The sequence below is a fragment of the Paramormyrops kingsleyae genome, chromosome 24 (genome assembly GCF_048594095.1).
Source record: "Paramormyrops kingsleyae isolate MSU_618 chromosome 24, PKINGS_0.4, whole genome shotgun sequence".
Taxonomy (NCBI): Eukaryota; Metazoa; Chordata; class Actinopteri; order Osteoglossiformes; family Mormyridae; genus Paramormyrops; species Paramormyrops kingsleyae.
The window spans coordinates 9,980,173-10,007,200 of NC_132820.1; the positions used below are offsets into that span (position 1 = coordinate 9,980,173).

Below are 27,028 nucleotides of genomic sequence, written 5' to 3' on the forward strand. Positions count from 1 at the left end.
GCCTCGCGCATAATTTAGCAAAAGGGAGGAGGGAAGCGCGCAGAGCCCGCTAGAGGCGGCCCAGTTCCTGAGTGACAAGCAATGAGAGTTAGCTGCTTTCCCTACAGCTGCCACAGCAAGGAAGAGGTCTGTGCTGTAAGTAGATGAGTGCATTCACAGCTTACTCGGAACACGCGCACACACAAGCGCACAGGCACGCACACAGGATGCATGCACCTGTGTTAGTCATTAATGCCAGGCCCCGCCCAAGCACAGTCACCACATGACGTGCAGTAACTGTAGTTTTCATACAACAAAAATAGCACGAAGTAGTAGAATTTTATTTTGACAGCGTAAGATGTTGAATCAGAGGAAATAGATGTGTCTAAATGCTGTGGGCTTGTAGAAGATTACAGAGATTACAAAACGTTATCTGCATGAAGCCCATTTTCAAAGAGGCTGTCTTTCATGATCCCTTACAAGTCACACTTGCAGCATATAGCCTGTGTGTGCGTGTTCATGAATGTGATGTTGATTAAATTCACCACTGTATGTATGGACGTACTTACTCTGTCGTGGTATTATTAACCACTTCTGCTTTCCATGGAAATGACAGTCCTTCGGATGAATGGTGACTTGCACCACGACTTGAACTTACAGAATGTGAAGTGTGTATTTGTCACGGCTCCAGTGTACGGTGCGTGATGCAGGTGTCAAGGTAGACATCTTTGATGGCTGTGGAGGACATGTTTCTGTCACGTGAAGGTAAAGAAAGGGACGCATGGCAGCTTCTAACACGAGCGACGCATCAGTCTGTTTCAAAATGTGTCCCTTCAGACGGTATCACCATCATTCACCATGACTACAAGGGTGCACAAACATAAGACTGCTAATCTGCAGAATAAAATGGTACATTGAGGTACGCTGCAATGTGGATAGATGCTTCATAAAATTCGTTAGATCAGGACAAATACAGTACAGCACCGCATCAAATGTGGTTAAATAACATGTGTTCTGCGTGTATTATTTAATTTTTCAACAGGTCCAGATATTGTACCAGATATCATTGTAATCAATAGGAGAGTATCGGTCCAATAGCTGAGCTAGTATATCAATTGCGTTCAGTCTTTTGTCCTTCATGAAGTTACCACAAAACCAATAGTTAAAAAAAAAACTGTAATCGCCGCTAGCGAACAGCATACCGTGTCGTGTAACCCACACCCCACTCAGTTTCACGGCTGTAACCCACACCACGCGCCATTTCGTAACATACTGCAAATTTACACTATGTACAATCTGGGGGGGACAGTTCGTTTGTACTCAATGTGTGCTGTCACGTATTTTTTTTTGTTTGATGGCACATCCTGCATTTCTTATGGACACGCTTGTGGGCATCTGATTTTGTTATTCCGCCGCAAAGTGTAAAAGCGACCATGCACATTTATTAAGTCGACCTAGATGCCGAAAAAACAGAAAGCTCCAAATGGCTATTCGTGGAAAAAAGAAAAAGGAAATCATGCGCTTGATCAGGCGTGGCGCTGTCTGAGCTCCTAGTCTTAGGCCGACCCGCAGAGCCCGATCCCGCTGAATGGGGCAGTGTTGCTCTTTTGCGCGGACGAGCCGCGGCCGGCCGATCCTGTTACCCTACGTGCCGCATCGTGCGGAGTTTTGCCAAGCGCGCGTCGCGTTATATACCGCATACCTGTGAAACGACACTTAAAACGTTATAAACCAACACAGTTCGTCGGGGCCGCTTTTACATTTCCGATTGCAACACCCACGCGTTTCTAAAAAACCACGTTTAGTGCCAAGTGGTACTTCAGCAATAAGAAGTTAAATAATACGCACCCATTGCAATTAAATAGATTTGTCAATGTAGGCCATATTATTATTAGGGGTGGGTGATGGGAGCGGCTGTGGCAATGGCTAATGCAGTAATGCTCCCCCCACCTCCGTGTCCCTTTTTTCCACCAAAGTACAAAGGAAGACGAGAAATGAACGATACCAACTCAAAAAGGTATCAAATGTGTAACGTGGAGCGATTTACTTTTAAACGTGTGTCACTTAAATTTACTCATTTTTGGAGAGGATCGCGTCAGTCTGGCGCGTAGTAGACATTTCCCGGATAATTTGAGTCATATGATGCACAAAAAAACAAAACAAAAAAACCCCCCAAGTGTCCACATAGTCTTACTGTAAAAATGGACTCTTTGCTATAAGTCGAGGCAGGTGTCTTAAGAAATACGACGACCCCCGTGTCCGTTTATAAGCATGAGTGTCTATAATGCGCTAAAATATGAACTTTAACGAAATGCGTTTAACACTTTGTGGCCTGATTTTCAGTGCCGACTCCATTTTGAAGAGCCAGACCGGCCGAGAACTGGCTCAGTTACTCGCCCTGCTTAGCACGCCATATCGCCGCAAAACAACGGGGGTTCCCGGTACATGTCGGATCTATGAACTGGTGGGCTCATTTGTGCATAAATAAGGCTTGATAAACACATACAAGTTCAAGATTTAGCAGATGACGCCTTTATAAGGAAGGTGGAACACGGTGCGCTTGTTCTGACATTGTAAGAGAGCTTTAATGAAATAAACTTAAAATATAACGGGGTGTATAGGCGTGCATATCAGAGGACTGTAATGAGGGTAGGTCAAGCTTTCTGTGAATGGACACTTATGCAGCAGTTTGTCTTGGATGTGCCGTGCACTTTTAAGTGCGTGAAGTCTGCTGCTGCCACAAACCGGGGGGGATGGGTATTCGCCGATTGGTTGCTCGTAGACCGGCACACACATCCAAGGCTCGCAATATAACCAGGGGCAGGTCGACTGCTAAAGAAACAATTATCATTTATTTTAAAATGAAAGTGCAGATGTTACGTCACAGGGAAGCGTGAACTGTATGTAGCAGTTAGAAACTCCGGCCGGGGGAAAAGGAAGCATTGCATTTGAGAGTGAAATTGCTACATGCATCTGTTTGTGTTTTGAAGGGGCCGCCGGTAAAGTAATAGCTACTGTAGCTAGCGAGCTAAAGTGTGGAGAATATGAGCGCAGGTCCCGGCCTACTGTTGCCGCCGCCGGGATTTTGCAGATCCGCTTTCACAAATCGGAAAAAATACACGCAATATGTCACAATCTGAAAGTATTTCGGTCGTTTTTGTTGTGACCGAGATGTAAATGGTAAGATTTCGGAGGATTTTTTTAAACTCTCGTGTGTTTTTCAATATGTTAAATAAACGTGTCGTTTTTTTTTTCCCCCACCCCAACGTGTATTCATCTGTCGGGTAATGCGTACGTCTGCAACTCTGCATGCATGTGTGTTAATTGTTTTATGATATTGTCGAGCTGCATGTACCAAAACAGAGTAAGTAGTACATACTGTACGTGATTGGGTACCTCATGATCTGTCTTGTGCATGATGCTGAACATCAGCTGTGCCATAAGCCGGCTTGCATTCATATATGTTTAATCCACGCTTCTTATACTTTGCCTTAAAATCCATGCTAACTTTACTCCCGTACCACGTAGAGCGGGGCTACCATGGTGCGTCAAATGCATGCCCTTGAGTCAGCCTAAGCAACATTGCAGCGTTACTGGGTCCGTTTGGCAAAACGTTACAAGATAGGCCAGATTGATAGCTAGCTGCGTATAGCACACTGGCTCTACGACATATTGCACATTTTCAGGCGTCTGCGTTAAAGGGTAAAGCCTGTAAAACAGTCATTGGGCAGCTCCTACGGGATTAATTAGTTTGGGGGAATTGTCGGTCCATAAGATTTCTTACAGGTGTACGGTTGCTTTTTACAAATAAACCGTTATTTTACGTTTCCTCGTTATGAATACTGTACTGCAAAAGAAACTGAGCATTCATTTACGTATAGGATCTGTTTGATTTGTTTACAGCAACATAGATTATGATAAATGTTTATGATTTTGAAATTAAGTAGAATTTGTTGTTTAAATAAATACTCACTGTAAGTTGAGCAGCACTGTTTTTTTCCCCCCTCTTTTTCAGGATGGAGCCATGACAGCATGAATCAGTCATACGAACTGACAATTCGAGATGCATTGGAGTGCTGCTCCACCCCACTGGAGTTTCAGCCCCCTGTTGGTTCCATCTCACCCTATGGCCAGCAGTACGGCAGTGATCTCGAACCCGGGCCGGTGGGCGGAGTCCCACTCCCCACAGCTCCGGCCTTCAGACCCGGACCTGGCTATGCGTACGGTCGCCATGATCGCTCCTCCCACCCTTACAGCCCACTAAGGAGACTCCAGGACTTGACCTCCATGGTGAGCAGGCCGGACCTCGCCTTGCCCGACGGGGAACCGCAAGGACCCCGAAATGATTTGCACACTTGGAACAACCCCATGGGGAGGGCCGACTTCGGGACCCCCCCGGGGAACGCAGCCTCATCATCAGGCAGGAATCAGACTTACCTGTCGGATCAGAACTTGGAGAGGGGCGACTGCCTGTCTCCCCCGAATCCGGACCTCTGCCTGGAGCAGAACAGCACTATCCCCAACGGGTACCTGCACTTTGAGTCCACCCTGTTCGAGAACGGCGAGGCCAAGGAGGACGAGGAGGTGACGCCCCACCTCTTGGGCTCCTCCAAGAGAGAGCGGAAAGCCGGCGCCTCCTGGAGCCCCAGGGCAAGCACTGGTGCTCCCCGCCCGGCCGCGGAGAAAGGGGCGGCGGCGGGCAAGTCCGTGGGTGTGTGCTCACCTAACGCCATGGGTGCGGGAAGGAGTTCTGATGAGGATTCGGGTGGCACTCACAGAATTCGCGGAAAGAATGCCCCCAGACTTAAAATGGCAACCCCCAGCCCTGACCCATCTCAAACGGCTGAATACGACATCACATCGCCCAGTCAGGCTTCCACAAGTCCTGTAAGCTTTCTGCCAACCCCCCCCCCCCCCATTTACTCTGTTCTAGTTACTCTGTAATTTCTAGGCAATGAGGGGAAAAAAAATGGTGCCTTTAGTAAACTTGGCCGAAACAAACATCTTACACGCCAGATTTATCCAGCTGGAACACTGCAGTAACATAAACCACATCCTCTACTGCCCTAGATTATACCTGAACACACGTTAGTTTAGTCAAACGTCACCAGGCTAACTTTATCAAATGTTGGATGTTTGTTCATGCTCATTCTAGCTATTTTTAAAATATCTAAAGCTAGCAGTTTATATAAATGTGTAGAACTATAGAAATGAGCTTTAAGATATGTCAGCCTGTGCAAATATCCATCCGGTTTTTATCCCACCACTGGGAATGGTTATTCGGAATGTTCTCCTTGGTACATTTAACTAGTGCCGGTAGTAAAAATCAAAGAAAGAAAAAAGTTATTGTTTTCCATGTCGGGAAGTAGGTGTTCTTGACTTTACCGCTGATGTCCACAATTTCCGTGCCGCCTCTCGAGGAGAAAATGACAAGGGATTTCCCAGAGAGACCTCTCGCAAAATTGCACATGTGACATCACGCGCCAGGTCGTGTCCAGATGTGGGACAAGATATGGTCATACTGGTCACTGGAGTTTTCTTTGGTACAAGTGAACTTAATCAACAGAGGGGTCGTTATCAACAGAAGGAAAATAGATTAAGAACAGGTATATCGTGCCTTATTTGCTGTAGGACAACTGAAAAATGCCAGGTCACTGTGGCCTTCCACTATATTAATTGTATTTTCAGATTCATTTCACAAAAATAAGAACCATTCATATTTTTCGTTAGCTCCGCTTAGTGTTGAGTGGTTAAATCTTCCATATTTTTTGCTTTAATCTTTATGCTAATTAGAAGAGTCCCTAGATTAAACACATTCCTTTACAGCAAAGTATTTATCAGTCAGTTTTGACACCTGAATTTACTGGCATGAAAAAATAGTCACCTCACAACATTAGTTAAGGTGTCTGTGGTATATAATTGTGATTTCATCCTCAGCTTACACTGGTCTACAAACTCATTTAATGACAGCCTGCTCTAAATTTAAATTTACTACCACCAGATTTCAATTTTTAAAATCTTCTTGTCCATGAATTCCAGTGTAGTATCATTGCAAACCTCATAAATGATTTCACACCCCAAAACATATGCAAAATAGTTTATATATATATTGTAAATACAGTATAATAATATGTAATCACTTAAACCAAGTAAATGTGGCTGCTTTCTGAAGCCATTTTTAGCCTTATGGCATGTAATACTGCTTTGGTTCAGCTAACAGTAAACGGTTAAACTTAGTGTGATGTAGATCGTATTTCATAAGAGTAAAATCTGTATATGAGGTGGACTGTGCTTTACACTCTATTTTGAGAGCGAGCCTCCAGTTTATGACAAGTTTTTGAATACAGTCAGATTATGGATTAAAACAGCGGCCGTTCTGCCTTAATTTCAGGTTCATTTCATCGTTGTGTTTATCACATAGAGTTTTGAACGCTGTAGATTAAAGTTGTAATCGTCTCCCAATGAGGGGGAAGTCCACTGTAACGTTCCTCAGGTGATAAATGCAACCGAATGGCGGTCCTGTAAATTGAATGCAACCTTCAGTGTTTTCCCTTAACTACATGCAACACCCCATGGAAAAAGTGTAGCTTTTCTGCTGATTACAGAACCTCCTTTAGGTCAGTGTCCTTCTGGCTCTGTATGATGTTGTCCTGCTACAAATGAACAGGATAAAAAGTATTGCAGGAACCCACAATTCCTTAGCTGACTAAAATTTTGACGGACGTAGGTTAATTTGCATCGGTTGGCTTTCTTCAGTAGGACAGCTGGACTTGTAAACACAGGTTTACACATTCTAAGGTTTCAGAAATGGGACTAATTCTTTTAAGCCGGATACAACTTTAGAAACGTCCAGCTTTTATCAAAAATTCAGAAGTGCATTTTCATTTTCTCATCCGCCTTTCTTGGAATTTATCGAATCGAAAAAGTCTTTGGGGTATTACAGTGACCCCCTGCCTATCACGGAAGTTACGTTCCAGAACCATCAGCAATAGGTGAAAATCCGCGATATAGAAAGACCATATAAATATATATATATTTTTTTATAGTTTAAGCCTTAAAATACCCCTCCCACATGCTTTAAACACATGTAAACTTATTAAAACACACTTTGTAAACACATATATGTGGATGTCGGGCTAAGGATATGAGTAACATAATAATAATAATATGTAATGTGTGTGTGTGTGTGTGTGTGTATACACACACACACATACACACACACCGCAGAGAACTGTGATGCATGGGGGAAAAATCTGCGATATAGCGGGGGCACGATAGCTGAACCGCGATATAGCGGGGGATCACTGTATTTACTTTCTGTGAAGAGAACTTTGTGTTCACATTTTTTTGCTGCAAACAAAATACTTTGACCTGAAATGAACTCGTATTTTGCAGCCCTTTATACATGGAACCCTCCAATTACTGGTATATTTGCCAGAATTTAGTTGTTTTTGGGCATACGATCACTTTAATTAAGGAATTATTATAATTTACCCTCACACAGGCAGAAATGAACATATTACCAAAATGAAACTCCTATTGTGATTGTAACAGGTGTTTATCTTAAAATGTGAAGCCCATAGACTGCTTACTGCTACATAGCGGTCTAATGAGCTTTTCCATGCTGTCCACTTTCATTGAGTTAATTTCCAATGTAAACACCCGTTTATGAGAATCGTGAACTGATTAAGTTCTGATGGATCATGCAATAGCTGACTTTGGTTAAGAACTTCCAAGTTTACTGTTGAACACCAAAAACAGAGCAACTATATGTTTGGACAAATATAATGATGCATTCATCGTAGTAGGTCCAGCCCGCAATGGCAGGCTGTGAGCAGACAGTGGCCTCTAATGAGACACACTTGAGCGCGAGTTGATGCTTAAGTTCAGGCTCACGGGAGATGAAACCCTGAAGGAGCACGACACTGCCAAACGGAAGATCGAGAGAAGCAGGGTGGCCTTTGTAAACTCTACTAGTCGGACGGAGGGAGGTGGTGCAAGAATGCTGCACAGAAACCTGAAATCTTGCTTCCACCTTTCCCTGTTACACTTCAGGCCTTTTTTAAATTAGCAAATTAAAAGTTCTATGAGTTTTGGCTGTACAGGGAGAACATGCACTGCAGACTCCTCACACACAGAGCAGAGGCTGGATTCAGCCCCATCTCTGGAGGTCTGAGGCAGCAGTAGCTGGGGGGAGGGCACTAGGTCTTGCATGGCAGAAGCATTGAGATGGGATGCATCCTTCAGTGTCAGAGTTATGTATGTGTCGGTAGCGAATGTTCCTTAGAGTAACATGACAATTGTGCCTTTGCAGACTACTGTCTCAAAAAACAAGCCACTTCCACCAGTGAAGTTCAAAGAGGGAGATGTGGTTTGGGCCAAATTCAACCGCAGACCATGGTGGCCATGTCAGGTGGTCAAGGAGCCTCTGGAAGGGACCTGCTTTAGAATAAAAGGTGGATTTCAGTGTTTTCAGTACATTGTATTGATGTCTGCGTGATTGTTAAATGTATTTGTTGCTGGTAAACTTGGTGATGGATGACTAAGACTATGCACTGCATGGTGGACAGTTACTGATAGGTGTAATCTACTTCATTTATTTGTTCCTGTTGGGTGAATCCAGTGGTTGACAACATGGTAATCTATCCTGCAGTGGGTTGAAAGTCTTTCATTAGTTGTTCTCACTGGATTTGAAGACCTCATGTTCATATCTATATGATGAATATTAAGTAACCTTTATCCTATTGTTACATTGTTACATATTGCATGTGCTTTTTTATGTCTCGACAGTATATTACCATGTGAGTATCATTTCAGATTCCAGTGAGCGCCCCTGTCGTCAGTATTTTGTCAAGACGCTGGGGGAAATCATCGACCAAGCTTGGGTCCCTAAAAAGGCAACTCAACCCTTTGAGGGTGGCTACCAGTTTGACAGCCTCCCCGTGCTTCGAAGGAGAGGAAGGCAGAAGGACAAGAACTACAAATACACGGTGAAGAATTACAAATGCACACACGTCGGAGGGCTTAGATTTCTTTGAATATGTTGTACCATATCGATTAATTTGAAAGCTGATTTTGTTGTGTCTAATTAGTGGCGCTTTTGTGTTCAGATACCCAAGCGTTTTCTTGAATCGTGGAGGACCAGTATAGAAGAAGCAGAAGTGGTTCTCTCAAAGGCCCTTTCCACTTCCTCCTCCCAGAATTACAATCACACTGATGGGTGTGTACCTAGGAAAGGGGCCAAATCCTCTTGCACTTCAGAATCCACGGAAACCCCAACGTCAGATCACCTTCTCAATGGAGAGGGAACAGTGCCCAGAAAGCCACTGAAAGTACCTGAGAGTCATGCAGCTAGCTCTCGGATTAAAAAGAAGCCAGGTAGCTCGTTAAAAACGCCCAGCACTAAAAAGGAAGAGTCACCCAAACATAAATTCGAGGGTAATCGAAACGAGGTTGAGAAGGAGTCTGAGGAGTCTCCTTATTCCAACGTTGAGTTGATACCAAGGATTCTGTACCCAAAAGCTCTTGATCAAGCCTCGGAACTCAACCACGGCTTCTCTTCCTCGTGTCCCAGGAAAGAGCTGCGGAAAAAACCAGCACGGAAGAATGTCAAAGGTCTTAAAAAGCCACGGAAGGGATCTACTGGAGATACCAATGGTGCAGGCTCAGACTCGGAGAACAGTTTTGGTGGTGAATCATCGTTCAGTAAAATAACTGCATGTCTTGCTGACCTAAAACGCCAGGACTCTTCAGGAGTTGATGATCTAACTGGACCTCCCAAGAAACCTCCAGATGAGCAATTTGCACGTTTTCCTGCCAGTAACTGCTTGATGACAGGAGCGCTAAAAGCCATGGAAGAGGCAAATATTAAAGATAGTTTAAAGTTCACCCAAAGCTCAGAGTCTGTTTTGTCAAATGGTGAGGACTCCACTTCAACAAAAAAGCTTGCTGAGAAATCTGTGTCAGAATCAGATGAAAGTACCAAAAATTTATCAGTCAAGGCATCCGGCTGTGATAAATTGAGCTGCACTCCAGCTTTGTCTAGTTACTCTACTAGCACTTCTCCAAAATTACCAAGCACTGAAGAAGCCAACCGCAGTAGGCCGTTGATAAAATCAGAAGAGCAAGGCAGCTCGATTTCTGCAGAATCTGTGGATGCTGTTGCCCTTGGTGCTACCCGGGTCAAAAAAGACAATTATGCGTCTGATAGGTCATCATGTTCCTCACCGGCATCTTCACTTTTGTTTTTGGATGCCCACCAAGATGTTAAAGAGATAATATTTAAGTCATTAGTCGGCAAAGATGGCAAGTCGAGTCAGCTCGCCACCTTTCAGCCTAATGCGAACTTGAAGTTTAGTACTTTTTTAATGCTGCTAAAAGATAGGCATGATATCCGAGAGAGAGACGGCACTCCTCTTGTCCTGGAGCGAGGACCTACTAGTGCTCTTATGAAAGAAGAGCCATCTCTGATGCCACCAGAAGAGGCTGGTCCAAATGAGCAGTTGTGGGCTACTGGAAAGGGCAAGGTATCAGCCCTGAAATTTGCACATCCCAAACCCAAACAAGTAAGGTCCAGGCCCTCCCAGAAAAAGGAAATTGGGAGATGCGAACGGGGAGATGCCAGTTTCGTGAAAGGCGGGCAGACCCGAAGCACGAATCAAGGTTCAAAAAAGCGACTGAAGAGGAGTCGGCTGCCTGCTGCCAAGAAAGGCGTGGTAGGGGTGGCTCTTGGGTTGGTGGAGCCTACATTTGGTAAGTCACTGGGACTAGGTATTCCTCAATTTTCAGGGAAGTCTTCGTCATACCTTCCTGGGTCTGTACTCCATTCCCCTGGTCAAAGCACCATCACCAGTGTGGCCCCGAAGAAGCGCTGGCAGACCTTTGAGCCAATGGGTGATCAGCAGCCATTGAAAGCACCCCCTGAGCCTTGTGACGCTAATGGTGAAAGTCTGGCCTTTGTTCCACACTTGTCCAGCTGCCTTCATCCAAAGAACAATCTCCAGAGCCAGACTGGCACTGACATTACAAGTTCCACCCCCCCTGTCAGTGAAGGAAAAGAGGTTTCTTCAGGTAAGTTTTTGGCTGGTAATGGCAAATCAATGACTTGGTCTTTACCCTATTTATTTTAGCCGGATGTTGGCAGAAGATTGATTTTTAATTCATCCTTCACAGCATACCTACAAAATAAACGACAGAGAAAGCCAAGCAAAAGACTGATAGAATGGACAGAAGAATATGATCAGATATTTGCTACCAAGAAGAAGCCGAAGAAAACCCCGGAGCCTTCGAAAAAGGTTATAGGCTTCTTTATTCTTCTTCTTATTGTCATCATCATCCTTCTTAATATTAATACTGCTACTACTATTATTATTGAAATTGTAGATGATCCTTCTTTTGTTAAAAAAACAGCTTTGATCTCTATTTTAAAACCTTTATCGCTCAGTGCCCTCTACATTAACTGCAGGTGTCCGAGTCTAGCACAGAGCAGCTATCATCTGCAAAGGTCATGCACGACGTTTTGAACACACCTACAGAGATGCAGACCCCACAACAGTCTGAGGCTCATGACCGGCCCGTCACAGGGCAGCTCCCACCTCAAAATGCCCATGCCCCACCCGTAGACACACTTACCCCACCCCCAGAATCTGTACACTCCCCCGCTGGAGCAGGAGGTGTTGGGGAGTCGGCTAAAACAAAACTTGAAACATCTGCTGAACCTGGTGAGAAAGCATTTCAGCATTTCAGTTAATTCACTGCTTCAGTGAAATATATTTTATTGCAATACAAATGGATGTGCTGCGAAACGTACTGTAGTTTCCTACACTTTTACTTCAGCTTGTCCCCTGCCGTCCTCTTTCTAGCCTGCCAGGATGGGAAGAGACAGAGGAAACCGACGAAAAAAATCCTGGAATGTTCCATCGAGGCAGAACCCATCATAATCCCAAAGAGGAAGGTGTGGTTCTGTACTCAGTTTAAACCTGACTTTTGTGGTTCATATGCTCTCCATATTTTTACTTACGATTAAAATTAACCTGTGTTTTAATACCTTTTAAAGTTGCACCTCCTCGTTGCGGGTTCCTCATGACTGCTAGTCGTCGTGACCGAGGACTCCGTCCGTATCTTTTGACGGGGGGTTTATAGTTTTGATATATGACACACATGTTCTCGGGCGTCGTGCCTTGTTCACCCCCTCCCCTTTATCCCCTCTCTCGTCCGGGATCAGAAGTGTAGGGAACAAGGTAGAGGGGCAGAGGAGGAGGCAGGATCCCAGGACAATCAGGAAGGGGTGCATGAGGTGAGGGCAGGTGTGCAAATCAGGCAGGACGCTGGATGACAATTTGTATTCCCTCCAGCTGACCCGTGAATTGCCTTACCGTCGTATTTGCCTGTATAGCTAGCTATACTTAGGAATGTTTCGTTTTGCAGGCCAAGTCTACTAAGAAAGAAGTGCCTGTATCAAGTTCGTCCGGTCATGCTTCTAATTCAGGTCAGTAGCAGGAGAGGAAATTCGGAATGAATGCGGCTGAGGTGAGGGCAGCAGGGTCGATTAGCATATTGTCGACATGCTAGTCAGAGTTAGACGTGGTATGCGGTCCGCACATACTCATTCCAAGTAGTTGCCAGAAGCTGATCACCTTACTTTGAACTCAGGCTCCGCTAAATCGAAAATGGGTCCAGCAGTGCTACCACCAACATCGCAGAAGGACCAGTCAGATCCCCCGGAGTGCCTGGATGAAGAGGGACACTATGACTCTGTCGCATTGGGACTTCTGGAGGACGACCTCCAGCTGGATGGAAAGTCCTTGCAGGACTCAGAGGTGAGTCCATAGGCGGTGAGGTAAAGGTGCAAGGGGCCCGGGTTCAGGATGCTGTGAGCCGAGCAGTGGAGTTAGTCTGTCTGGCTCACAAGATGGTATCGGCACATAATCCTGTCCTTTCTGATACTGACTCCTCCTCCCGGATCCCCCCCTCCCCCCTTCCCACGCTTCCTCAGGGTTTTGGGTCGAGTTACGACGACGTCATGTCGTCCATGAAGGATGATGGGTCGTCCTCAAGCAAGAGGCCGCCGGGGGATAAGGGGGGTGCGGCGTCGCTGAAGGAAAACGTCTGCCAGGTGGGCTGGGGGGGGGTGGGGGGGGGTGGAGGAGTCGCCCACATCCTTCACAGCAGGAGCCCCAGGTTCGCCTGCCCGTCAAGACCTTTGACCTTCGGTCCTTCGATGTAGGTGTGTGAGAAGACGGGCGAGCTGCTTCTGTGCGAGGGCCAGTGCTGCGGCGCCTTCCACCTGCAGTGCATAGGCCTCACCGACATGCCCCAGGGCAAGTTCGTCTGTCAGGAATGCACCACCGGTGGGTCCTTCTGCCTGTTGTCTACAGGTGTACTCTAGGCGTACGTTTAAGTAACTCCTTTCCTGCTTTTTCATTTAGATGTTTAGTTAGATATTTATAGATGTCCAGGGTAGCCCTCCTGAACAGGCAGGAAGGAGTAAGCGACTCACAGAATTCCCACTGGCTCTCGTTTCCACCCCAGTGTGGAGGTGCTAGCCTTGGTAGTGCAGCGGCTTGCTGGTTTTCTGCAGCAGCCCCCACCTCCATCCACACCCTTGAACGAAGACTTAGCAGTTTGCTTCTGCAGGGTTTTTGGTTGCAGCCAGAGTGATCAGTAGCTAATACCAAAACATTGGTCTTGGACTTTCAACCCACTGCAGGATAGATTACCATGTTGTCAACCACTGGATTCACCCAATGGACCTTAAAAACCTCTGCTACTTGTAAAACTAAGACCAGCATATAGATATCTCTTGCCCTTCACTTTCGGCCATATATAAGAGCCTAACCTGATGCAGAGCGTTTTTCATGCTGTGGTTTTATAAGTGTTGGGGGTCACAGCCCCAGTGGGTGCCGGTGACGTTCGCTGACAGCCCAACACTTTTGTGTTGTAGGCGCACACACGTGTTTCGTGTGTAAGAAGACGGGCACAGACGTGCGACGCTGCATGATCCCTGTGTGCGGGAAGTTCTACCACGGCGAGTGCATTGCCACGTATGCGCCCACTGTGCCGCAGGGTCGCAGCTTCCGCTGCGCGTTGCACGTCTGCCTGTCCTGCTACATCACCAACCCCGCCAACCCCTCCGCATCCAAAGGTGAGTCCCAGCCTGAACACAGCCTCCATCTTAAAGGGGAACCTCAAGGAATGTTTTTATTTTGACTCATATTTCCAAATACAGTCGATGGTGAAGTTTGGGCATTAATCACGGTTATTAATCATTGTGTGGCTTCATTGTTCTAGGGTTCACCGATTGAAAAGCTTTATTGTCATTTGTACATATGCAAGTACAAATGAAACGCTTGCGAACGTAAACGTATAATGATGAACAGTAGAGTACAGAACATTAAATAACAGAATAGTGAACCATAACATACAATATATGTACAATATACAAACAATATACAAATTCAAGAAGGACAATAAGGTGTGGGATTTAAAGTGGCAGCAATTAATTAATAACAGCGGTGATCAGGATACTGTGAGTTATCAGTGTGTTTATAACGTTCTTATTACTGTCGGAATGAAGCTGTTCCTGAGTTCGGTAATGGCTATGTTTCTGTCTCTGGTGCCAAGGCCGCCTGACACGCTGTGTGCGCTGCCCTGTCGCGTACCATGCCAACGACTACTGCATGGCCGCCGGCAGCATCGTCCTGGCCAACAACAGCTTCCTGTGCCCTAATCACTTCACTCCGCGCAAGGGCTGCCGCAACCACGAGCACGTCAACGTTAGCTGGTGCTTCGTCTGCTCCGAAGGTGCGCCCCGAGCCGGACATTAGCAAGGTCACGTGGTATGGAATCTGGGAAGCTCGGAGTTTGGGCACCCATGGGCCGATGAGCCTAGAATAGTTGCTAAGCTAGCTAACCAGCTTTGTTTTGTAATAAAAATCAGTCAGCGAAGCGAGCCACAAAAATTGTTTTTGTTGAGTGTCCTGTTTTTGTAAACACCCCTACATACATTTTAGGTTGACTTGCTGTTGTTGTCTGAACTGCATTTCCATTGTGGCCCTGCAGGGGGCAGCCTTCTGTGCTGCGAATCATGTCCAGCTGCTTTCCACCGCGAGTGTCTCAACATCGACATGCCCGAGGGCAGCTGGTTCTGCAACGACTGCCGCGCTGGCAAAAAGCCACACTACAAAGAAATCGTTTGGGTCAAAGTTGGCCGATACAGGTCCCAAAGTGCTTCTTTCATTCTCTTTCCTTATGGTGATGGTGCTCAGTACAGTAGAGAACCACATTCAGCCCTTCTGGACCCAGTGCAAGCCATGATTCTCGTAGCTCGGTCCTAACCTTGCATCCTGATCCTCTTCCCTCAGGTGGTGGCCTGCTGAGATCAGCCACCCCAAGAACATTCCCGCCAACATCCAGCGCATGAAGCATGACGTCGGCGAGTTTCCTGTCCACTTTTTCGGCTCCAACGACTATCTCTGGACCTATCAGGCGCGGGTCTTCCCCTACATGGAGGGCGATACCAACAGCAAAGACAAAATGGGAAAGGGAGTGGACTCCATCTACAAAAAAGGTGCACATGCTTCTCTTATCAGACCTGCTACAAATGTACATGCATAACAGATTATCAGATCGCTTGTTAAACAGTCGTGTAATCGAAGGTAATCATGGGTTTAGGAGACATCTCACCATAGTCGTATTTTTTTGCACGTGCACTCAGGGTTGCTGGGAGTATAAAAGCTGATGATGTTCGAACATCCAAAAGGCATTTACTAAGGTTTCACAAAAGAATGGGGCGCCTGTTTAAGGGCTGTCAATTTGTATAATTGGATAAAATTATTTTAATTTAACAATATGAGGAAATTAGGAAGGAAAGAGAATATATCCCGTAGAGAAAGAGATGGAGTTCGGTAAAAATTGTTCCAGGGTTTTAAGGATTTCAGTATTGCCATACGTGGAGGCAGTTGAAAGATCATAGGGTCCCAGTATGTGAAATCCTGCAGCCAGTGCACATGACCACCATATTATTGAAGAATACAAAGCTATGAAAGTAAAGCCTGGGGCACAAATGTACATCAAAACTTTTTTTTACATGACGGGTAGTAGTGGTTTGGGATAAGATTCTGTGCTTCCTATCACCTGTGATGTTTCCTCATAATCGTCCCGTTTTACGCGCTCCGTATGTTTCATCCCGTTCAGCTCTCCAGGAAGCCGCCAGAAGGTTCAAAGAGCTCCAGGCCGAGCAGGAGCTGCGGCAGCTCCAAGAGGACAGGAGGAATGACAAGAGGCCTCCGCCATACAAGCACATAAAGGTAGCCCCCATGGTCTCTGGGTATGCGTGGCATCAACCCAGAAGAACCATGGTGAACCGGTTCTCCCCTCGGCGTCTAATCAGGTCAACCGGCCGATCGGCAAGGTGCTGATCATCACGGCCGACCTGTCGGAGATCCCGCGCTGCAACTGCAAGGCCACCGACGAGAACCCGTGCGGAATGGACTCGGAGTGCATCAACCGCATGCTGCTCTACGAGTGCCACCCGCAGGTGTGCCCGGCGGGCGAGCGCTGCCAGAACCAGTGCTTCACCAAGCGCCAGTACACCCCAGTGGACATCTTCCGCACGCTGGCGCGTGGCTGGGGCCTGCGTAGCTGCTATGACATAAAGAAGGTGTGTTCTTCAGGTCCTGGGATGGAAACCAGCTGGCAAGAACCTTGAATGAAAGAGAATCTCTTCCTACACAGAGCATGTGATGCAGTTGCTTGGCAGGGATGACACGTAGCGTTGCAGTTGTTTGACAGGGATGACACGTAGCGTTAGGGTCTAACCCTAACCTTAACCCTTCTTCCATGGAGTGTATAATGACTCAGATTGCACCTCCTGTGGTTAGTTGGCACAGGTACCATGTAGGTTTATGGTCTAACCCTAACCTTAACCTAACTTTTATGGAAAATATGATTTTATAATAAGTATTTTCAAGTACATTTTTCTTTCAACTATGTGATATACATTAGAAAAATCGCATAGCCACGCCTTTGTTGTTTTTCAATGAGAAATAAATTTTAAACAAAAAAAGAACTGCTCAATTTGAAATACAACTTTCCAGGACGCAACTCCTTGTATAACCAACCACTGCCCGATTTTTGTTGCAACTGGAGTTAAATTAATTATAAATGAAAAAACAAAGGAAATTTGAAGACTAACTTTAAATGGTTACTAATCATTTAGATGACAGGCCTTTATTAAGCCTTTGAGCCTATGGAATATTTTATGTGTTTAGAGTTACACAATGAGTTTTACTGAAATTAATGTTATAGAACAACACGTTGAATAAAACGCTGAATATTTCTCGCCAAGTAATTGTACCCAGTAATCAGAATCAGAAAACCTTTAATAATTATAATGAAGTGTAAACCGCTTATAGTGGTCTGTTGCTTTTATGGATCAAAATTATGGACAGAATCATTCCCATATAAATACCTTTTAAATAATTTGCTTATAGTAATCAATGTTCATTTTGGGTCTTTTTATACATAACAACATATGGAAAAAATTTAAATTACAGCAAGTTTTTTTTTTTTTTTTACTTGTGGTAACCCATCTTCTTCTGGCTAGCTACCTGAGGCTAATTTTCTCTCAATAGACTCATTAAAGCATATGATAAACTGCCAAAAACAACCTAATAACATGCAGTAGCAAAACTACAATAACCTGAATTTTATGTACTGTACTGTAGTATAATATAGCGTATTTGATTTATACACAGTTCTGTAATTTAATTTGTGCAGTACTGTAACTTGAAAAGCATTTGAATCTGCTGTACTGTATTTTGAAGAAGTCGATAAAATTCAGGACATAGCGACACTGTCCGTTTTTTTAACCTTACATTCATGTGATAAATATATAAATGTCATTTGGCTGGTAATCTGCCTGACACACAAAGAAAAAGGACAAAAAACTGGTTATAATGATCATCGGCTTATAGGGATTCATTTCAACCAGACAGACGTGATCACTATAAGCGGGTTCCACTGTACATAAATAGTTATGCAAGATGGATTGTTAATTCAGCCTCAGGAGTGGGTTAGCGAAGTTCAGATGCTTATATGTTTTATGGAGGCGATTCTTGATTGCCAGAACTGGTTAATGGCTTACTAGTCCGTTTGATAGGAGAATCTGAAGGACAGATAACTGGAGTCCATAGAAAAATGTTGTGCTTGTGTAGATCCATGGATTTGGAGAGTATTAGAGGTCATTTTATGCATTTTATACTGTTGGAAGATTGGTTATATAATGAGTAGTACAATGTTTGTAGCTTTAATTTACAAATAAAACAATACTTTACATGCATACCAAAGTCAGAAGCCCCTGTTATGAATCATTAGCTGTAATGCTAGACCTTGCTGGCTGTGTAGGATCACGGTAGATGAATGTGCTCGTCACAGAGCTGTTGTTTTTCTGACTCAGGGGCAGTTCGTGAGCGAGTACGTGGGGGAGGTGATCGACGAGGAGGAGTGTCGAGCCCGGATCAAGCACGCGCAGGACAACGACATCGGCAACTTCTACATGCTGACGTTGGACAAGGTGGGGATATTGGGGGGTGGAGAGGTCAGGGGATGGGAGGCGTGGAATGCAGGGCGCCGAACAGGCCCCCTCTCCCGCCGAACCGCTCATCACCACGCCCCCTGCTGGCTGTGCGGCAGGATCGCATCATTGACGCGGGCCCCAAGGGGAACCAGGCACGGTTCATGAACCACAGCTGCCAGCCCAACTGTGAGACGCAGAAGTGGACGGTGAACGGGGACACGCGCGTCGGCCTCTTTGCACTCATGGACATCCCAGCAGGTGCGGAGCGTCGCCGTTGCCTTGACGATTTTCAGTGTCGACTTAACGACTTTCTGTGGCGACTGTCCGTCAACTAGCCGCTTATAGAAACCAAAAAAAACCACTATGTCAATTCGTCCAGGTAAAATCTTAACATGGCACCTTCTCAGACAGTGCAACACAAACAAAATCCTGTCTGAATTTGGATGATTTGTGTTATTTTTATTATCTAAAGTGGGTGTAGCAAACACTTTTTTTTTTTTAGGTGACCAGTTGTCTCGGGATAAATCGTTTCCTTTGGTAAAAGAAGCCTTGAACTCTTTCTCTGTTTGTGGTAGAGCTTCCAGAATGTTCTGTCTTCATATCAGAAGTCTCTACTTCTGTGAACCATCTCTACAGGTACGGAGCTGACCTTCAACTATAACCTGGAATGCCTGGGCAACGGAAAGACAGTCTGTAAATGCGGGGCACCCAACTGTAGCGGGTTCCTCGGGGTGCGGCCCAAGGTGAGCGCACTGCCCCGAGGCCATGGGCACTCGGAGGCGATAGACCTTGTTGTCCTCATTCAGAGATGGAGTCACTGTAGATAACAGACAAAATTCATTCTAAAAACACATAATTGGGGACAACAGTGGGGTTATTGTCATTAACAAAAAGATTTTTGTAAACTGAAATAAAATTAGGTGGGAAAACTGCAAGTAAGCAAAAATATAAATGTTGCTCCCAATAATAACTGAAACAAAAAAAAAACAAACATCAAATACTTTTTTACTGTTTTTGAATACTATTTTGCTGAGGTAATGAGTTGTTTATATTTAATTACCGTTAATAATACCTGAACATGTTTTGCTCATTTTGAAGACTTTAATATATTATGTACACTGTATACATACATGCGTATACAGCTCCCCCGGTTACGATGGTCCGTGTTACGATATTTCGGCTTTACGATCTGTAAATATTTTTCACTTTCAGTACATTATTCAATAAATTACATGAGGTAATCAACACTTTATTGTAAAATAGGCTTTGTGTTAATGATTTTGCCCAACTGCAGGCTAATGTAAGTTTTCTAAACTTGTTTAAGGTAGGCTAGGCTATGATGTTTGTAAGGTTAGGTGTACTGTATTAAAATACATTTACGCGTTTTTGCCTTACGATATTTTCGTCTTATGATAGGTTTATTAGAATGGAATCCCTTCGTAACCTGGGAAGTGTCTGTATAGGATTCTCTAAGCATCAGACGCAAAAAAAAATTCTACAACTTTGAATCTCTCGCTTTAAATAAATTACTAAAACTTAAACTGAAATGAAAATATTTCAAAATAAAAATATATATTTAAAGTAGAATTGTATCTTTAAAATAAAAACTGAAATCACACTAAGGACACACTAAACTGGATTTCACATGAAAATTTAAAATAATATAAAAATAAGAAAAATCAAAGTCAATAATACTGCTTCCAAATGCCTTTTGTCTTACAACTTCTAGAATTTTTGTTCTCTTGTTCTTTGCTTAATTGCAATTATAATTGAGCAATATGGTGAAAGATCAACACGAAATGGTTAAAGATCCAGCGACCGAGCTCGTTTTCCAGTGGGAGTTGAAGCCGATGGGTAAACGTGCTTGTTTCTCAGAACCAGCCGACGGCGGAGGACAAGGCGCGAAAGCAGAAGAAGAAGGTCCCTGTGAAGAGGAAGAGCCAGTCCGAGGTGACCAGGGAGCGGGAGGACGAGTGCTTCACCTGCGGTGACAGCGGACAGGTTATCTCCTGCAAGAAGCCCGGCTGCCCGAAGGTGTACCATGCAGACTGCCTCAACCTGACGAAGAGGCCGGCAGGTCAGAGTCGCAGGGTCTCCGGCAGAAATCAGGCCCTCAGGCCCTGTGATGTCCATGATGCGGAAAATGCGGACAGAATCGAGGCATGAAAACGGCATTTACGTATAAATCCAGAATCGCGAGGAATTTGTGGATATTTTGTTGACATTCCAAACCTATGAATTTTTTCAGATTTTGCAATTGCCTAGATACTGTAAAATAACCTCGCAGTAGTCATACCCAGAGACTTTTTTAATAGGAAGGCCAAATCTGACGAAACCAGTGCAAGAATGTTGCCTTACCATAAGGCTCGTTTCAACTGCAGGACCTCCAGCGTTTACGGTAATGGCCCCCTAATCGGCCATTGCAGCCTCGTGTGTCGTCATCACAGCGTAGGAACCAGTGATGTAGGGGTGACCCGAACTCGGCCGATGCTTTTAACCAACCCGAATGCGACTCAAACAGCTAATAAGGGCAAAACGATGCCTGACCTGCTATACAGTATATGCTTAAAATTTAATAACCTGCCTGGTGACCCGAATATGCCAGAACAGAGAACGAAAAGTTTTTGTAAGCTGCCGAACCAAAAAAATGAACCTTAAAGGAAACAAAAGTGGATACAGGCAATAGAGACACAGCACAATGCTTCTTGCTCCAAAAACTATAAGACTTTTATCTCCATAAAGGCTAATTTTTTTAAAACATTGTAAACCTGATACGGATCAAAATAAATCTGAAAAAACTGAATTTAGAAAAAAAAATAAAACGAAATATGAGGAAAAAATAAACCGTATTTCATAGGGCTCCAAGGGTCCGCAAGATCTAGTTTCCTTCTGAATTGTTTTTGGCATAATTAGTGGTGTAGTTCTGTGTAAACTTTGGCTGATACCTATAACTGGTTAACCTCTGAGCACCACAAATCCCTAGTGACATTACTTCTTAAGGTCCTTAAGGTTGACCATGATAGACACATTGAACCAATGACAGCATCTTGATTCTTAACAAATATTGGCCAATACCAGAATGTTATCTGATATATCATCCATTTGTAAGTATAATTTCCATTTCATCCTCTGCTTTTTCAGTCACGCTGAGTGCCTGTACTGAAGGACTTTTAATTGCCGTGTGTATATTTGGTTATTTATTTAGCTAGCAGTGGAGCATGGTGGCTTGGTAACCACATTGTTGAGTCACGCCTGCAGGGTTGGGATAAGACCAAAGCCACCTTGTGACCATGATCAGGATTAGTGGTTGGTTAGAAGATGAATGGTCATTGGATGGAAAGATACTTTAGAATAAGCATGAACGCGTCATTAACAGGCATGTTAAGTGAAAAAACAATATACTCCTTTCCGTGATATGAGCGCATGCAGAACCAAAATCAGAGTCAGAAGGATCTGTATTGCCCAAGTATATTAAAGATATAAGGAATTGGTGTCTTGGTGGCTGTTACCTGATGTAACATATTACATGCAAAACAATTTCAAGGCCGTTTACGGAAGTATATAAATTGTGTATGTAATAAATGTTAAATAAACATTAAAGTATGCAAAAATGTCCCAAAGCAGCTCACACCATGTTTAAGGGCTGAAGCTTGTCGTCTGGGTGGGAGGGGCTTCCAGGGGGAGGTGGTTGAATACTTTGGATTTGCAAACGGGGGTGTCCTATGACATGTCCGGGTGTGTGGCATGCGGAAGGTTCTAGCGACTGGCTCGCCCTGTGTTGCAGGCCGCTGGGAATGCCCCTGGCATCAGTGTGACGCGTGTGGCGCCGAGGCAGCCTCCTTCTGTGAGATGTGCCCCAGCTCCTTCTGCGAGTGCCACCGCGACGGCATGCTCTTCATCTCCAGGCTGGACGGCCGCCTCTCCTGCAGCGAACACGACCCCTGCGGCCCGGAGCCACTCGAGCCAGGCGAGGTGCGTGAGTGTCCCATCGACCAAGCGGGAGCTGCGGGCGGGAGCAGGGGCAGGGGCGGGGGCGGGACCGGGGGCGGGGCATCCTCTGGTGCCGTCCCTGCCACATTTCCCCGAACCATAGCCCCCGACGATGGGCCGCTGCCGCATGCCGGATACCCCAAAACCCACCAGGATTTCGACTCCGGAAGCCATGGCCTTTACTCCCCTATATCTTCCTATGGCGACGGCAAAGACAAAGACGAAGAGGAGCTGGAGGAAGATGAAGAGGAGCTTCTGAACCTGGAAGGGGAGGGGGACAGTGCGGAAGATAGTCCAGAGCCCAGCACCACTGAGCTGAAGGATGGTGAGTCCCAAGGGCTGAAGACAGAGGGCGCCACTGAGAAGACGTCCGAGTAACAGTCTTGTGTCCCGTTGGCCACTGCTCTCTGTCTGCAAGGAGGCTTTGACACTACGCAGACATTCCAGGGGGGTGGTGGTAAGGGGGAGGGGGTATAGCTAGGGAGACTGATGCAAGGCAGTGGGGGGGCCTCGGTTCCGCTCTTCGACTTGCATGCACCACTCCCATGGGCTTCCCGTACGATGTGAAGGAGCTTCTAGAAGTTTGACCCTATCAGGTTTCAGCTGTGAAAGACCTCTGTGAGGGACCTTAGCGGCTCAGAGATCGGGCTTCAAGAAACCTGCCCGTTTCACGTTTGCGTCCATAAGATATTACTGCATCTAGGTTTTTTTTTTTAGTTTTTTTTAGTTTTTTTGATGTTTAAATTTAAAAATTCTAGGAGAACAGACATTTTTGACATCCAGACACACTTGCTGAAAGGCCAGTATCCTCAATCAAGGGACAAATTTTTATTTGCTAAAACTCTCAGCTTAGAGGAGGTCCACACCAATTGTATTTCTTCACAGGAAAGCAAGTTAATCAACGGAGAGAGCGGCCAAGGTTGCGGGATTGGGTAACTGAAGAAATTTTGGTATGCCACAAATTTCAGCACCTCGCATCGTCAGTTACAGGAAATTTGCCCTTGCTGGGCCCAGAACATGCATGCATATACGTATGTATGCTGCAGTCTTGATCCAAAAGTCACATAACAATCTCCAGTCATTTTATGGCACATTTTACCAGAAACGGTGACCATTTTGGGTCCACTCTACATGCCGTTTTTATTATCAAAATCAATACTGAAAGAGTGAATGTCACATAGGCTTGGAGTTGGAGAGGTAATACAGGAGGAATTGCTTTGATAGAAGATTGTAACATCGCAGAAACGTGGATGCTGGTGACCTTTAACCCCCCCCACCCCCATAGCTCTGCATTCCCACGGAAGATTATGACAAGATTATTGCGGACAATTAAGAACATTCCATGCAGGTCTGGTTACTCATTTTGGGCATTGTGAGTATGTCCAATAGTTTATTCCCTTGTTTTTTTTTTTTTGTTCCTTGATTGATCATGGTGATTTTTTTGTACATTTTGAAAATATTTTCATGCTAAGTCTCTGCTGGAGTAATTAGCACCTCATTTGCGGCCTCTGCGAATCAGACGTCCAGTTCAAATCTACGGAGCCATGGGGGTAACTATGTCCCTCCATCCTGGAAGAAGAGAATGAACCGATGTTTCAGAAGGGCAGAGGTTGGCCGAGGTTAGCTTGTGTGGGTCAAAAGACCGGCCTCTGATTGGGCGGTCTGGGAAAGCAGCAGTGGATTCCCGTGACGGCCACCTGTTGACGTCTGCAGGCCCTCCTGGACGCAAGCTCACCTCCCCCGAGCTTCCCGGCCTCGCCACCAGAGCGGCACTGTGGTTCTCGCCGTTTCCCGTAGATACCCCTTTACCCATGCCAGAGTGTGCTGGAAGATCGTGTTTGTAACTAGCGTGTGTAATATTTCACAGTGTATTTATATTGTCACACTCATCACGCACAAAAAAAATTAATAATGCTCCTCTCGGAGCGAGTCGGCTCTCCTCCTCCCCCGGTCTTCACCTCCTCCATCTTCCTGTACAGCTAACGGTTACTTGTGGCCTCCTTGGTTTGAGACCTAAGTTGATCTTTAATGGATACCAAACACTACAGTCATCGTCATCATGTATTTGTTTAGCCTTTGCATAAATACCATCTCCCTCATTTCTCCTTAATCATGCTAAGAGAACTGAAATCCGTATCCGATGTTGAATAACTGAAGTCACTGCCAAGTTCATGCCCATTGACGTGTTAACTGACACACAAATGTTCCTCTGTTGAACCCTACTGGTAAGACGTTAGGACAGGGTTTGGCTTTGGGAAGACCGTTGGACTGTCTGTACTGGAAGTGGGTTCCTGTAGACCCGGAATCTTGGGTCTAGTACTCTACTGACTGATTTACGCCAATGAGATGTCAGTTAGGGAAACGTGCAGTATTTCGGTAATTACATGCAGAAGGTTTGTAATTAAACATGAAGGGACAAGAGCAGAAATGGCAAACAAATCTAGTCATGGTAAAAAAATAAAAACACCTCAATGTCCCCTTTAAATATTATAACCTAGCATAGATGTGGAACCAAGAAACACAATCGATTGAGGTAATTGGTCTACTAAGGTTTGGTAGTGGAAATGGCTTGAGCAGCAGTGTCTGCCTTAGCAGAAGAGTAACCTTACACCTATCATACTTGAGACAATCTAAGTATGTTATTTTTTATGCGTACGTGTAGCCATGTGTCTTGAACATGCGTGAGGATTTGAAGTTTGTGTTGGTTTCAGAAAAGTTTTTACATGCGCCAGTTGACACAGTGGGGTCTTGACTTTCCCCACGCTCTGTCATCTGTTCGAGTGTGTGTTACTTTGGCGACTAAAGTTAAAATGCTACCGCGACAGTGGCTTGTGAAGGCTGCTATTTGCAGAGGCTGGAAGGGGATTCCCTTCAGCCACCAGTAGTGAGTAGGGGTGGAAAAAATGACAACAAGCCCCTGCATTTTAGTGTTCACAAGAAAGAGGGGTTGTTAGATTTTCTTTAATTCATTTGGATTTTAGTGGCGCCCCCTACTGTTATGTGTCCCACCAAATATATTTTGTTGAAAGTGGTACAGAAGTACTGGTGACACACCCAGAGTTTTACCTAACAACTATCCAAGTGTAAGGTTCCTGTAATTATGAATGAAAGATGTTTAAGTTTAAAGAACAGTCTGTCATTTTAGAGGAAATTATGAGGCCTCAAATCACTGATGCTATGTGTATACACTTGTGTATAAAACCTATGTATGCACTTAGTGTCTGGGATACAGGAGAGAGGAGGAGTTTTTAAATTACTTTTGAAAATTGTAAGGAAAAAAATTATGCTAAAAAACTTAAATTTAAATTTTTAAATTTAAATTAGTGTATCTCAGATAACTATAATCAGAACTATCTTAGAAGAAATTTAAAGAATGAACCCTCCCTCAACCACGAGATATATTTTTGGTTCTTTCGGTAAGAAAACTTTAAATTTTTATTATTTTATTTGTTACATTCCCTGCATAACACAGGGCTCAAGGTTGGGGCATTCCGGCAAATTCTGCCACTTCATTTCCTGTGCGGGCTCTAACACAGCGTTTGTGCACCAAACTAAAAATGGAATGAATTAGACTGAAATGCACCAGTTTTCCGGATTTAATTAAACAGCCCAGACAGTCACCATTAAAAACCAGTCTTTTGCAGTGAACTGTGGTCATCTTTCCAGAACATTCTGAAAATTATTAAGAGATTTTTTTTTTTTTTTTTTTTTATAAAAACTGTAATTTTATTCTGCTTCGCCAGCCTTGGTTACGCGACGGAAATTTTGATACTGAAACTTTCCTGGGAAAGTAGTCGTACATTGCCGTTGAATATATAACAAAATCCAGGTAGGAGATTGTTGTTTTCATGCATTCCCACTAAACCAATCCTACTGTTAGGGGTTTGTTGCATAGCTGCTGTGTGGAGACAAGTATTTATAGACATTACCTGTAAAGGTTTATAAATATTAGAGCTATTACTTTTTAATTTGTACTTTCCTGCTTTTAGAAGGTTGGTGTGCTTGCTCTTTCGTTTGAAGCCTTCAACGTGAGAACTAGTCATCGGTTTAGCGAAAAACTTGCTGTCCTAAAGAAAGAAAAAAAAAAAACTGCTGCCATGTGAGAGACTTGCTCAACTATATTGTAGTCCTTTGTACATAATAAAAAAAGATACTGTAAGTAAAGTTTCTCTTCAATCGTGACTACAGGACGTCTGTTTCTTCTGTTGTGCTCTACCTGTGAAAGGTTAACGCGATTAGCGTATCGGTCGGTGTTTTAAAAGAAATGAAAAAGTGTTTCTTCACTAAATTCGAGCACATAAGCCTCACAAAATCCACAGCCATCAATGTTTCCATCTTTGCATTGCTTTGTTTATTTACGTCAAAGGGTCTTTAAGTGGTGGAAACGTATTCTTGACAAGCTACTCTAGGATTAGAGTTTTGGACCGTAACAATTATAGGAAATATATACAATCATTTAAATGTTTATACCATTTCGGGTAT

The 27,028-nt window shown here is 44.5% G+C and overlaps 1 protein-coding gene across 5 annotated transcripts; it reads left to right on the top strand.

Annotated features, from left to right (window-relative positions):
* The first annotated feature begins 48 nt into the window (after positions 1-48).
* Positions 49-26,728, top strand: nsd1b (nuclear receptor binding SET domain protein 1b). Of its 5 annotated transcripts, none has more exons than XM_072706573.1 (25): positions 49-135; positions 3,995-4,866; positions 8,294-8,435; positions 8,797-8,969; positions 9,090-11,049; positions 11,152-11,273; positions 11,444-11,699; positions 11,841-11,932; positions 12,203-12,274; positions 12,406-12,466; positions 12,631-12,797; positions 12,974-13,093; positions 13,205-13,328; positions 13,922-14,122; positions 14,602-14,781; positions 15,040-15,196; positions 15,342-15,547; positions 16,174-16,286; positions 16,370-16,639; positions 18,437-18,553; positions 18,673-18,814; positions 19,193-19,299; positions 20,432-20,633; positions 22,341-22,871; positions 23,432-26,728. In XM_072706573.1, the coding sequence occupies exons 2-25, from the start codon at positions 4,012-4,014 to the stop codon at positions 23,596-23,598; spliced, it is 6,537 nt and encodes a 2,178-aa protein (XP_072562674.1). In that variant the 5' UTR covers positions 49-135; positions 3,995-4,011; the 3' UTR covers positions 23,599-26,728. The 5 variants fall into 5 exon arrangements, with proteins under 5 accessions (XP_072562674.1, XP_072562675.1, XP_072562673.1 ...); XM_072706574.1 differs by lacking the exon at positions 49-135 and adding an exon at positions 2,609-2,628; XM_072706572.1 differs by lacking the exon at positions 49-135 and adding an exon at positions 2,723-3,159.
* Positions 26,729-27,028: the final 300 nt, after the last annotated feature.